The sequence below is a fragment of the Rhinolophus hipposideros genome (assembly GCF_964194185.1).
Source record: "Rhinolophus hipposideros genome assembly, chromosome: 12".
NCBI lineage: Eukaryota > Metazoa > Chordata > Mammalia > Chiroptera > Rhinolophidae > Rhinolophus > Rhinolophus hipposideros.
In genome coordinates this window covers 6249753-6263323 of record NC_138058.1, presented here as the reverse complement: position 1 = coordinate 6263323, position 13571 = coordinate 6249753, and the positions used below count along the sequence as shown (strand labels likewise).

Here is a 13571-nt window from a genome sequence, read left to right as displayed (position 1 = left end):
CACCTTTAAAAACAGGATGCTCGTGTTACAACTGATTAGATGTGACTGCAGACAAGTGGTTTCTACTGCCCTCAACAGAGAAGGGGCAGAGGAGAGAGGCAGGAAGCGATACGGGAGTACTTTAACACTGACACAATGGATAGTACCTCAAACATATCATATGAGCAAAATTCCTAGACCTGAGAAATCACTGATCCTCCTGAATTTTCTGTGGTTACAAAGACTGAAAAGTACTGCACCTAATCAGGTGCAAAGATCACTCTTTCCCTCTAAATGTGGCTGTTCCTGAGAATGGGTGCCGTGGGGGATCTCACAGGAGTACGGGCCTGGCCCTCACCTACTGCACTGAGGCCCTCGGTGCAGAACAATGCTGTACTTAGGCCAGTTGTCTGGTGCCCTGAACACTGGCTCTTGGCACATGAAGTAGCACCAACTGGAAGTGTTAAGATGAGAGAACAATAAGTTTTATGTGTGTGTGTGCGCATCTCCCACTAAGGAGTCCCACTGCCTAACGTGAACCAGTCACTCACTTTAAGTATTTCCCTTTGACCACTTAAAGTCTCTAACAATCATTACAAAAAAGACTAACAACGCAACAAAAAAATAGCCAAAGGATATGAATTGGTAAGTCACAGGAGACAACACACAAATGACTAATAAGTTCATGAAGAGATTCCACATTCATTAGTAACCAGGGCAATACAAATTTAAATTTAAGAAAAGTGAAAACAACGTTTACCCATCAGATTGGCCAAAGGCTATGTATAGACTGATAGGACGGAGTTTTGACATGCTACGAGGAAACACTTTTTGGAGAACAATCTGGGATTATCTATCAAAACTGAATATACACTTACACTTTCATTCAGTGACCCTATCTTTAAATCTATCGCCAATTGGCAAGCACAAGGGTGGTCACTGTGACCATTTGAAATAGAATAAAATTGAGCATAATACACCACGACTGTGTGACTCTGGGTGAACACGTCACGAACAGAAAGGAAAGCTTATTTATTAAATGAGTACACACACAGAAAGAAAAACTATAAAACAGCACATTGAGCATCAATTTAAAGTCCATCAACATTTGATTTTTATATGCCGAGCACTGAATTAGGAGTGTGTCTCCGTCTGTCTGTACCGGGAGACAGACAGACGGAGACACATTCAAGGCCTTTGCAGTGAAGGGCGAAGGAGGATATAGAAACAGTTAGCACAGCAGAGATAACCAGGCAGGAGAAAGGTACAGAAAATGCTGATGGGAGGTAAAGCCCAGACGGAGCCGAGTGATCAGACACTGCACAGGAAGATGACACTGAGGCACGTGGGGCTCTGCAGTGAGAAGCAGGAGGTCACAGGGAGGCAGGGAAGAGGGGTATGTGTCCCTCTAACAGGGAGTGGCTCCTGGAACAGTGCAAACTCTTCCTGGGGCGCAGAGGGTTGGAAAGTCAAGTTAGGGTCAGAGCATGAAGAGCTGACCTGGAGAGTCAGGCTGAGGAGTGCGGCCTGATTTTGTTACAGGGTCACAAGTACTTTAGAAAAGCCACTTGGCAGGAGGTGGAGGCTGCTCTGAAGCAGGGAGAGCTCAGGACACTGGGGGAGGCCAGGCAGCTGCCTGCAACCAGGGAGAAGGCCTTAGGCCAGGGCTTGGGGTACAACAGAGGAGGCTGGGTAACTTCCAGAGGAACCTGGCACCTGACTTAGTGGGAGCAGCGAGACGGTAAGTCAAAAGCCAGTGTGAGGCTGCTCAGCTCAGGATTAACAGGCCTGGGCCAGGTCTAAACACAGGGACCAGCAGGCAGGGCTGGGTAGGAGGCAAGGTTTGCGCTTCATGGACTGGAGGCCTCTGGGAGAGGAGAGCCCAGAGTTCAAGTGCTTTCTTGGAATAACAGCATCCTTCTGGAAAGGGGACAAATGGTTGCACAGAGCACAATAAAAGCCAGCGTAGAATACAAGATGACACAAGAGGACACGTTTTTGTACGTCCTAATCAAGGGCTGCTCCTGAGGGCAAGAATAAAGGCATCTACACAAACAGAAAAGCCAAAGATTTGACTAGAATGAAAGAGCAAAGCAGTAACTGGCAATTAGGGGGTAAAGGTCAAGCAGTATAAGGTGCCACAGATTCACTTAGGAACTCAGGGTATTGTCATTCAGACCCCACAACTAATTATATGCTTGCTAAGTAGGCGATACACTCCATTATTTCTAAATTGTTGCAGGAGTGCAAATGTAACAAAATTCGTAAATGGTAAAAACATTTCAAAACAATTATTTTCAATTGTGCACCCTCTAAATATCCATGAACCCCCTTATCTGAGGTGGGAGGGGAGCAGCCATGTGGAGTGAGGAGCAGCTGAATTATTTGCATTTTTTCAAGAAGAATTATCAAAGGACCGAGTTTAAAGTCACAGCAACCAATTGCATTATGAAATGTTCAACAGAATATTGCTTAAAACAGCAAAATTTAAGGCAAAAGAGACATTTTCTCATGACATGGGAGTAGGCTTATGTCATCTTCAGAAAGAAGGTGAGTAAAATGAAAATACATAGCGTTCCAATGTCTAAAAGTACATCGTATCCATTATAATAATTTGTTTGAACTTAATTTCTGAAGCCATATAAGGATGGTGGCGACTGCTCTGTTGTATACAAAACCTGTACATTGGCAATGTATTACATAAGAGAGCTTACACATGACCTTCCAATTTCCTTATACTTGGGGCAATTACAAGCAGAACAACAATTACGGAGCTTAGTTCGTTGAGCATGATGCCCACATAGCTGAGATAGAGTAGGTGTAAGGAAAATGTATCCTAAATATGATTGATTATCATCTCCCTTCCATCTGAACACTAAAACCAACAAAATTGGGAATCAAATATTTTTCACTATAAAATCTTTATAACTGAAACAGGTATTGGCTCATGAACGGGCAAATAGACTAATGGGACAAAACAGGAAATCCAGAGACAGACCCAATGACAGTCAGAGAGAAAAAGAAGGACCCTTTTATCAGTTTGTTGGGATAATGGACAGTCATATAGAAAAGGATAAAATTGAATCCATTACTTAAGACTCTTTGCTATAAGAAATGAAGCCATAAAATTACTAGCAGAACATATAGGTGAATTTGTCTGTAACCTGGAAGAGGGGAAACATCCCTAACATGACTCAAAATCAAGAAGCAATAGAGCAAAACGGTTAATACATTTGATTATATGGAAATGTTTAAGAAAAGCCTCTGCTTGGTAACAACTGGAAATATTTGAAACAGGTAACAGACAACAAGTTGGCATCTCAAATATATAAGGAACACTAAAAGGAAAGGATAAACCATAGAAATAAAGGTTACCTATGGGGAAGGAGAGAATAGGTGAAGGAGACAGGATATAAGCTCTTGGAATCAAACTGATTTGGAACCTTGTAAATATTTACATAAGGAAAAACAAAATAAAATAAAACAATTTCTAAAAGTCAAAAGTAAAATGAAACAAGTCAATCTAACTACTGTATGTCCAGTTGGTGGCATAACCATACAGAGGGGAACTATTCCACGTTTCTTTAAAACACAGTAATGTGACTGACTATACGTTCCTACTGGGTTATATACTCCCTACCCTAAGCACGAAAAGAACTATAAACAATCAAACTTTTTTCAGTAATCACATTGTGAGAATGGTAGTGTCAGAATTGTCATTCTGTACTGTGTACTGTGGGATAAATCAAAGGAACAACTGTTAGGATGGTAGTTTAGTAAGATTTTTCGGAGCATCCCATTTTCAGATACCCCCTCTCATAAGAGAGCTATACTTTTGCTGTAATAAAAAACATCTTTGCTTCTCTAAAATAAAGATTTTGGGTGTGGCTGAAAGGACATACAGGTCAATATACACAGGCAGACAAGGTCGATATCCTGCAGCCCTGAACTGGTTCTATCAATAAGATCTCATGATTTCATCTGTAGGAAGTGCATCCTTCAGAGCTCTGTCTACTGAAGAGGCCTAGAAACAATGGACAACAGGCACAGCTAAAACCCAGAATGTGGTTTCTAAACAGCAGGGGTCCTTGGAGAAATGGCTGAAACCCAGTCTAGGGTGGGAGATGTACCGAGAGAACCTGGAACACCTTGTCATACCAGAAGGCAAGAAAGCTATCAAAGTTCTAGGGTCCTGTGAAGCAGACTCAGGGGTCAATCTGCCCACCAGCACAGCTGGACCCAAACACACCCTCTACGTGGAAATCCACAATTCTGTACGATTCCTTAAAAAAAGTAACTTCTGGAAGACACGAAGGGGTCGCCTTATGAAGGCCTCATCTTGCCTTTCTTACACAATGTACCTGGGGGCAAACAAATAATTAAGAGAAGTTTCTCTTCCTCAAAGCATTCCAGTTCCCATATGAAGGAGGAAGGGACAGAGATAAAATGTGGCCATTTGGCAGCCCCTAATGATTTAAAGGATCTAGGCAATATTCATCAACAGCTATTAACCTTATTACAAAGAGAGATAAAAAGAAATTATGCAACCCAGACAGAAATCTTTCACCACCTACGAAGAAGTCTTGTCTCTCCCTGAAAAACAAAACAAAAACAACAAAAACAAACAAATCTGATAAATCCTGTCACCCTAATTATCAATTTACAGGAAACACAAAGGTCAGCCTGACATAGTTAACAACATAAGAGGATAAAATCATCAAAATTCAGACTGTGGGAAGTTATAGGCGAAATGATCTAATTTCTTCAACAAAAAATTACAGAAAAATAAAAAAAGAAGCAGAACCTAAAGATAAGAGAAATTTAACAGATCTATCAAGCAATTGTAATGTACGTGCCTTGTGAGAATCAGATTCAAACAAACTGAAAAATGAACATACACATACTTGAACATAAATGTATGTACGTATTTATGTATGTCTCTATATGTATGATAATAGAAATAAGACATGTTTTGATATTTGATAATATTAAGGAATTACTGTTAAATATGTGTTAGATATGTAATGGTATTGTGATTTTCTTCTTTTAAAAATAACTTAGAATTACATACTGATTTTTACAGGTAAAATGCTATGATGTCTATTACTGGCTTCAGAATAATCGAGCAGTGGGAATAGTTAGGTGTATAAACCAAACAAATGGCAAAGACAGGTAAGGGCTGAGGTGGGGTGATGGGTACTTCAAATTTGCTACACTATTCTCTTTACTATTGACGTTTATATGTTTTCCACAATAAAATTTTTTCATTAAAATTGCAATTTTTTTTTTAATAAAGAAAAAGATGGTTGGGTAAAACAATTTTTTCCCAAAAGGTGAAAATCTGAGCTATCAAGCCATGAAAAGACATGGAGGAACCTTAAGTGCATATTACCAAGTGAAGCCAGTGTGGTCTGATTTCAACTAAATGACACTCTGGAAACCTCAGTGGTTGCCAGAAGTTGAGGGAGTTAAGCTGAACACTCGTAGGTAGAGTAGAAACGCAGTGAAAATATTGTGTATGATACCATAACAATGGGTACATGTGATCATACATTTGTCCAAACCCACAGAACATACAACACCAGGAGTGAACCCTAGTGTAAACTATGGACTTTGGGTGATAATGTCAACATAGGTCATCCATTGCAATAAATGTACCACTTTGTCGGGAGATGTTGATAGAGGGGAGGCTGTGTGTGTGTTTAGGGGTAGAGGGAATATGGGAACTCTGTACTTTCTGTTTTGCTATGGACCTAAAACTGCGCTAAAACTGCCCTAAAAAATAATGTCTCTTTAAAAAAGTGAAAATCATGACGTGTGCACTAATTCGTTTATGACATCAATTTTTGTTATCACCAGAAAATGCCTGTACCCATCACTGTGAAATGAGACGCCTACACACAAATTCACTGAGGTTAGAGAACACCAGTGTTGAGGGGCACTCACGCTCACCAGCACCTGTGCACACAAATCATACTGTGAGCCTCCTTGACCCAAAGAAAACCCCAAGAGCCCCCAGGGACAAGCCCTCAGTGACTTAACAGCTCTGATTCTTAATTTTGAGAAGGCAGTGAAGAGAATTAGGGAGGCCGTAAAAATAAAAGAGCCGAAGCCCTTTTAAGGTGCTGGCCACTGGCACCTTTTTGGTGGGATGAAATTGCTGCCAATTAAGAGAAAATGATGGACGTAACACTAAAGTCTCCACATCTGAAAAGACCTATCAGTGAGCTACCTCAACTCCTTTTTAGAATGAAAAGTAAAAAACAATCCACTGACAATCCCACCCACTTGAGAAAAATCTTATCAGGAAGTCTTACAGATTTCGATTTTTGTAGTGATTTACTTAAAGGAATTTTCTCCCCAGAGCCATCTTCAGGCTCCACATTAGCACAAAATAAAACTGGTTTTATGACCCATGTACTTTTGTTCCATTAACCCCGCATTCACAAAACAATCTAATAAAACTTTAGCAAACACTGATTATGCAGTTCTGTTAATACCTTGCCACACATACCCTCAATGGTGCAAATACTCTTCATGAGTACCTATTTTTCACAATTAACACCTCCCTCCAATGGTAATTGAAAAATAAATTTTTCAAAATAAAAAAAATTCCAGAAATAAAAAAATACATAAGTTTTTTTAAAAAACTGAAATCTCCCTCCCAAATTTCAGCATGAATTCATGGAGAAAGCACAGAGAAAGGGCAGGTGGGAGGTGGAGGTTGGCGGAGGTGACAGCACGCTGCTCACCCAGTCCTCCCGGGCCCGCCAGGAGAAACTCCTGTCTCCCTATCCTCTTGACGATGGGGTGCTTCTCCTCACTGCAGTAAGGAAAGAGGTCCTGGGAGGCGCCCGTGTTGTAGTTCAGGATGATATACTGGGTGGTCAGAGCCAGGCACAGGAAGTGGCCGTCCACGGCCACGGCCAGGGGCTGCTCCGGCGTGGACACTTCCCTGACAATCTGAACCCGGTCCTCGTACACCATGAACACCTGGATGGTTCTGCGTTTGACAGAGATTATGCAGACCTCCACACAGAACGGGTCCGCACTCACGGGGTTCTCATTCAAGGCCAACGCCAAGGCCCCTTTGATGCGGGCCCCTGAGGGGACAGGCTCCAGGCTCAGCATGTTGACCAGAGTTATGGAGTTGTCACAGAGCACCAGGAGCCTGTTGAGGGCTGATGCCGCTCGCAGCTCACTCACTGGCTTCTTGAAACCCAGGTGTTTGTGCAGCTGCTTCGTGGCAGTGAATGTGGCTGTCCCGGCGGGCAGGGTCCTCTCCTCCAGCAGGAAATGGTAGATGAAGCCGTCGCTGGTTCCCACATAGAGGTTCCTGCCACAGCACTCCACACACTCTATGTTGACTCGCTCTTTGTCGCCCATCAGCAGCTCCGGCTCAACGGCAGAGACCAACGTAAAGGCCTTGGTGCTCATCATGATTGGTGCTGGCCTGCAGGAAGAGGAAAAGGAAGAGGGAACTTAGCGTAACACAGAAGCGGCAGAACCATCTCAGGTTGCAATCAATATACACCAATTCCTCAGTTCCCATCTCAGGAAAATTTAATCATTCGACACTGTGAAAAAATAGTGAAGGATAGAGCAGATTTCCCACTCGCCCTCCTCCCATCAGACAAATGGGAGACCCCAGCAGGAGAGCCACCTAGCTCATCCTCCACAGAGCTGTTTTATATGGAGCTTCCCTGCAGCATTCTTGGGAGACCTACCTGTAGGGAGAAGACAAGTATACGTATTCACCGACATACAACATAACAAAAACACTGTGGAAAAAGGCAAAAATGATCCCCACTGATCTTCCCCTGAGCTTCTCCGGTCACTTGATTTTGTGTTTAAGTGAATGGGGGGCAGTACATGACTGCACCAGATCTGTCAGAAATACTGAGGCAGGAACCACACCTTGAATGCCTGTGTACTCTTCCCAATGAGGCATGCTTGTTGGTCCCAGCACTATATTTGGCTCCTAGAGTAATGTGTTCATGTTGAATAGTGCGGATGTGCCTCGACTCTCCTAGTCTTTCAGGTGAGAGTTGAGATATTCAGTGGATTTCTGAGAAGGGCATTGCTATGTCAGTTGATGATTACTCACACTGACTGCCCGCCACGCTAACCCATGGCTTCCTACTTCTTCCTCTGAGTGGACTCTGGTTTCACACTCTACAAAGTTAGAGGCAGCAGAAATGGGCAAGATGGCCATCCGCCGATTTCTCAGCTGGCGGGATAGCAGACTCACATGTGGCAGGTAGTCCCTAATGCCCTCAACAGGACAGAGCGGTCCTGTAGCTGTAAGAGAACTGCAGAAGGCTGGTGGGAGTTAGAGGGAGGCTTTTAGGACTTTTCTACCACTTTGAGCTGTCCTAAAAATGGTTGCCTCAGGAGAGACTAAATTCCTGTCCTTTGAGGCATTCCAGCAAAGGCTAGAAAAGTTCTTGGAAATATTCAAAGATTCATGCATTAGGGAAGGGGAGGAATCACCTTAGAGATTTTAGAATTCTATAATTTCGTATACACCCTGTCCACTGAGGCGGCGATAGCCACACACGGGTAAAGTCTCTGGTTCCCTTTCCTGAGTCAACACATTCCCAGGAAGGAGGGCATCCCAGATCTGGGGATGAGATTTTCCCACCGCACACGACCAGAGTTTCTTCCTATCCCTTTCCTGTCACTTACTAGCTATGTGACCTTGGGAGGCTCACTTGGCTTCTCCCTGCCTGAATTTCCTCACCTGTTAAATGAGAATAATAATAATGGTGCCTACTTTATATGATTCTTTGAGGATTAAGTTAGTCAGCTCACGTAAGCACTCAATAAGTCAATTTCTGATGTCACCATTAATGCATTCCTCTCAATCCCCCAACCTGCTCTGTTTTTATTTCCCAAGCTGGATACCAAGATAGAACAATGCTGTCTTCTGCCCTTTGAGGTGGGTAATCTGTGTCTACCTCCTCTGACAGACTGAAATGTAAGCGACACACACACACACACACACACACACACACACACACACACACACACACCCCGGCATATTCATCTAATTTACACAAGCTCATCTTCACAGAGACAATGGAAAAGAGGTGGGAAAGTGAGGAGTGAGGCTCGGAAGGCATCCCAGAGAAGGAATCATGTCCATCTCTCTGCAGCTGCAGGAATGCCCCAGGGTCCCAGGAAAAGCCTAGGGGTGGGTGAAGAGTAGGCTTTTAATCTTGGACACATTTTTAAACACTACCATCTACTTCTCATGACCAAAAAGAATCACCAAAATGAAACCTATACAATACTTTTCCCATTTAAATTCTGATGTGTTAAACACAGACACTGAAATGTATGCCTTGAAGCATCCCAAGTCTGTGAAAGCAAAGTAATATGAAATAGTCCTTCCTTCATGGATGGATCAATAAGAGCTGTCTTTTAAAATGGCAGGATAGAGTGATTCTACTGTTTAAAATGTGAATTGTATTGCTCGCTTTGCAGAAGGAATAGAGAAACAAGTTTCAGGTACTCAAAACCAAACTTCTCTATATAATATTTTTAAAGTATACTGTCCATAATTCTAGCCTGTCTTTACTTAGCATAGGGATACACAAAACACATTTGCAGAATACAGCTGATTCTTGAACAATGAGGGGGCTGGGGCACCCACTGCCAGTGCAGTTGAAAACCTACATATAACTTAAATCGGCCCTCAGCATAAATGGATTCCCAACCACCAGTTGACCCTTGAACAACACGGGTTTGAACTGCATGGTCAATTGAATTGAGTAGGTCAACTGAACTGTGCAGGTCAACCGAAAAAAATCCACATATAAGTGGACCCGCACAGTTCAAACCCGCATTGTTTAAGCATCAACTGTATATGAAAAAAATCAAACACCTCATGTTTAGTCTAAATACTGGGGTGAACAGAGAAGAAAGGAGAGAGAAAAGGGAGCTGTAAGAAAAGCATTTATTTGGTTTATTAAAAAGTCATAATTCTATAATATTTTTTAAAAATGCAATATTGTTTCATTACTTAGTAACTACACTTACTCAAGTCTTGCTAAAGATAAGTTTCCTACCACAGGCCTTTAAATAAGGGAGCTGCTTTAATCAGAAAATGGTAATTTATAAAAAGCAGGAGGACAGTGATGTCAGCATCGTGATGATGTAAGATGTTCCTCCTTTGTAGCTCCCCATTTTTAACAACAAATTAGACATCCATCCACAAACTAAAGCACCCTGGTGGGTGTTGTGGGATCTAACACCACACACCAAGGGACCCAGGTGGAGTCTCACCCACCTGGACATCCAGTGATAGGCAGACAGGACTTGCTACTGGCCGCGGAACCAGTGGAACCAGCAAACCTGCCCAGACCCCTCTCACCGTGGCTGGCAAAAAACCTGGAGAATGCTGACCTGGGCAGATATACAGACATGAGACAAAATGTGTGGCAGTCCAGATTTCCCGAGGGGAGATTCCAGCATGCCATTGGAGCAACAAAACAAAAACAAAAAACAAAAGTAGGAATTTGGTCACCGCAGAGGCAGCAGTAAGAGAAACTTCCCCAGGACCGCAGCCCCCAAGGGCTGATCTATCCAGCTGTGACAACCTCTCCCGTGGAGGAAAAAGATAGCAGTGAGTGCCTGGCTACTCCAGCTGCGCAGGATGCAGCTGGAGAAACCCATTTGTCTCCATCAGGGCCCAGAGTACTGAGGCAGGACCTTTAAGACTGGGGGGAAGAGAGGAGATTGGGAAAGAGGCAGATAAGAACTTCAAAGGGCATTAAAGGGATGATGGACAGCAGGAAGTCCACCCACAGCTTCTGGAAGTATAACACCCAGGGATCTCCCTGCTGGGTCTGCAAGCAGCCGCAATGCCTGAGTACTGAACTCCCCCCTGAACACACACGCCCTGCAGCCAATTCCTCGTGTGCAGCATGATAGGGATGCTGGTAGATAGGAAGCCCACTCATAACACAGGCCTCCGTCTGTGTGCAAGGGAGAAATCGCAAACTTGAACTATCGCATCACCTTCTGGAAAACAGCGAGGTTTCCAGTAGCCAACAGTGAGTTGGAAGAACCAGAGAAGACATAAAAGCTTAAGAATTTGGCCACAAGAGGAAGCAAGAAGAATGGAGCAGATGTACCCATATACAGACAGAGAAAACCCAAATAACACCACCAAATAGAATACCTCCACGAAGGCAACTGGCAAAGATTTAGGAGGTATCTGCTACATCAAACACGAAAGCAATAACGCAAAATTATAAGGAATGTGAAAAATCAAGAAAACACGCCACCACAAAAAGAAAGTAATTCCCCACTGAGTACAAAGGCATGAAATTTGTGATCTAGCTGATAAAGAATTCAAAATGGCTGTTTCGAAGAAACTCAATGAGTTACAAGAAAACTCAAAAACACAATTCAACAAAACCTTAAAAAAATATGTGATCAAAATGAAATTTTTACCAAATAGGCAGAAATTATAAAAAAAAAAGAACCAAATTCTGGGGCCGAAAAACTTAATGAGTGAAATGAAAAATGCAACAGAGCATCTGCAGTAAAGCATATGGAAGATAGAATAAGTTAGTTAGAGGTTAGGAATTTTGCAATGACCCAGCTAGGGGAGAACAAAGAAAAAAAAGAATGAAAAGAGTGAAGAAAGTCTACATGATCAATGGGATTCCATTGAAAAACAAACAAAAAAACCCAAATATTAGAATAATCTGGATTGCAGAAGTAGAAGAGATGGACAGGGAGTGGAAATTTTATTTAAAGAAATAACAGCTAATAATTTTCCAAACCTGGGGAGAGAACTAGATATCAAAGTTCATGAAACTAATATATCACCCTATTATAATATCTCAATGCAAAAAGACCTCCAAAGCACATTATAATAAAACTGTCAAAAAACAAACATAAAGAATTCTAGAACTAGCAGCAGTGGGAAACCACTGTAACCTATAAACAAAGAAACCCAATTAAGTTACCAATAGATTTCTCAACAGAAAGCCTTATAGGCCAAGGGAGAGTAGAATGACATATTCAGAGTGTTGAAAGATAAAAACTGCCAGCCAAGAATTTTCTACCCGACAAAGTTATCCTTCAGATATGGGGGAGAAATAAAGACTTGCCCAGACAAACAAAAGCTGAAGGAGTCCACCACTACTAGATCTGCCCTGCAAGAGATGCTGACAGGTGCTGAAATGAAAAGATGCTAATAAGCAACATGAAAACATACAATAGTATACAACACATCAGTAAATGTAAATATACAGACTTAGAAAACTAAATATGCAATACAATGATGTGCTAACCAATGATAGTATAAAGATCAAAGGGAAAAGCATTAAAAATAACTATAGCTATTATAACGTGTTAATGAATATACAATTATAAAAGGAGGTAAATGATAACATCAAAACTATAAAAAAGAGGAGTAAAAGTGGGAAGCTTTTGTAGATGACCTAAGTTAAGTTGTTACCAGCTTAAAATGGACTACTGTTTTATCTGTGATACATCTTATGTAAGTCTTATGGTATCACAAAGCAAAAACCTTGATCAGATGAACAGAAGATAATGGGGAGAGAGAGCATACTGCCATGGAAAATCTCCAATTTACAAAGGCAGGTAGAAACTGAAGGAAAAAAAAACAACGGAAATACAAAACACCCAGAAAAAAATAAGATGGCATTAGTAACATCATGAGTCAATAATATTAGACATTAGAAATATAATGACATTAGAAAACATCAGAAGACAATAGCTCTAAATGTAAATGATTGAACTTACCAACTGAAAGGCACAGAATGGCTCAACAGATTAAAAAAAGAAAAGAAAAGAGACACAACTATATGCTGCCTACCAGAGACTCGCTTCGGCTTTAACGACATATAGGCTCAAAGTGGAAGGATGAAAAAAGATATTCCATGCAAGTAGAAACTAAAAGTCGAGATAGCTGCACTTACAGCAGACAAAATAGACTTTAAGCCAAAAACAGAAGTAAGAGACAAAGAAGGGCACTACATAATGATAAAGGGATCAATTCATCAAGAAAATATCACAATCGTGAACATGTATGCATCTGACATCGAAGCATATAAATACAATAAGCAAATATAAACAGATATGAAGAAAGAATAGATGACAATACAATAATAGTGGGGGACTTTAATACCCCACCTTCAGCAATGGATAGATCATCCAGACATAAAATCAAAAAGGAAACAATGGTCTTGAACCATATGTCAGACCAAATGGACTTAACAGACATTTATAAAACATTCCATCCAACAGAAGCAGAATACATGTTCCAGGACAGATCATATAACAGGACACAAAACAAGTCTTAATAAATTTGAGTAGACTGAAATCATACCAAGTATCTTTTCCTTCCACAATGATATGAAACTAGAAATCAACAAGAGGAAAACTAAAAAATCTATAAATATGTGGAACTTAAGCAATACACTCCTGAACAACAAAAGAGATCAAAAGTAAAATCAAAAAGTATCTCCAAACAAATGAAAATGCAAACATTACATACCAAAACCAATGGGATATAGGAAAAGCAGTTTTAAGAGGGAAGTACATGGCCA

The 13571-nt window shown here is 41.4% G+C and overlaps 1 protein-coding gene across 2 annotated transcripts in view; it reads right to left on the bottom strand.

Moving 5' to 3' along the window:
- The window catches only part of TGFBRAP1 (transforming growth factor beta receptor associated protein 1), a 60955-nt gene that overhangs the window by 30370 nt on the left and 17014 nt on the right, over window positions 1-13571 (bottom strand). For both annotated transcript variants that reach the window (XM_081068024.1, XM_081068025.1), the window contains exon 2: window positions 6732-7432. In XM_081068024.1, coding sequence (XP_080924150.1) covers window positions 6732-7419 — 688 coding nt within the window. In that variant the 5' untranslated portion in view covers window positions 7420-7432. The remainder of the gene's footprint in view (window positions 1-6731; window positions 7433-13571) is intronic.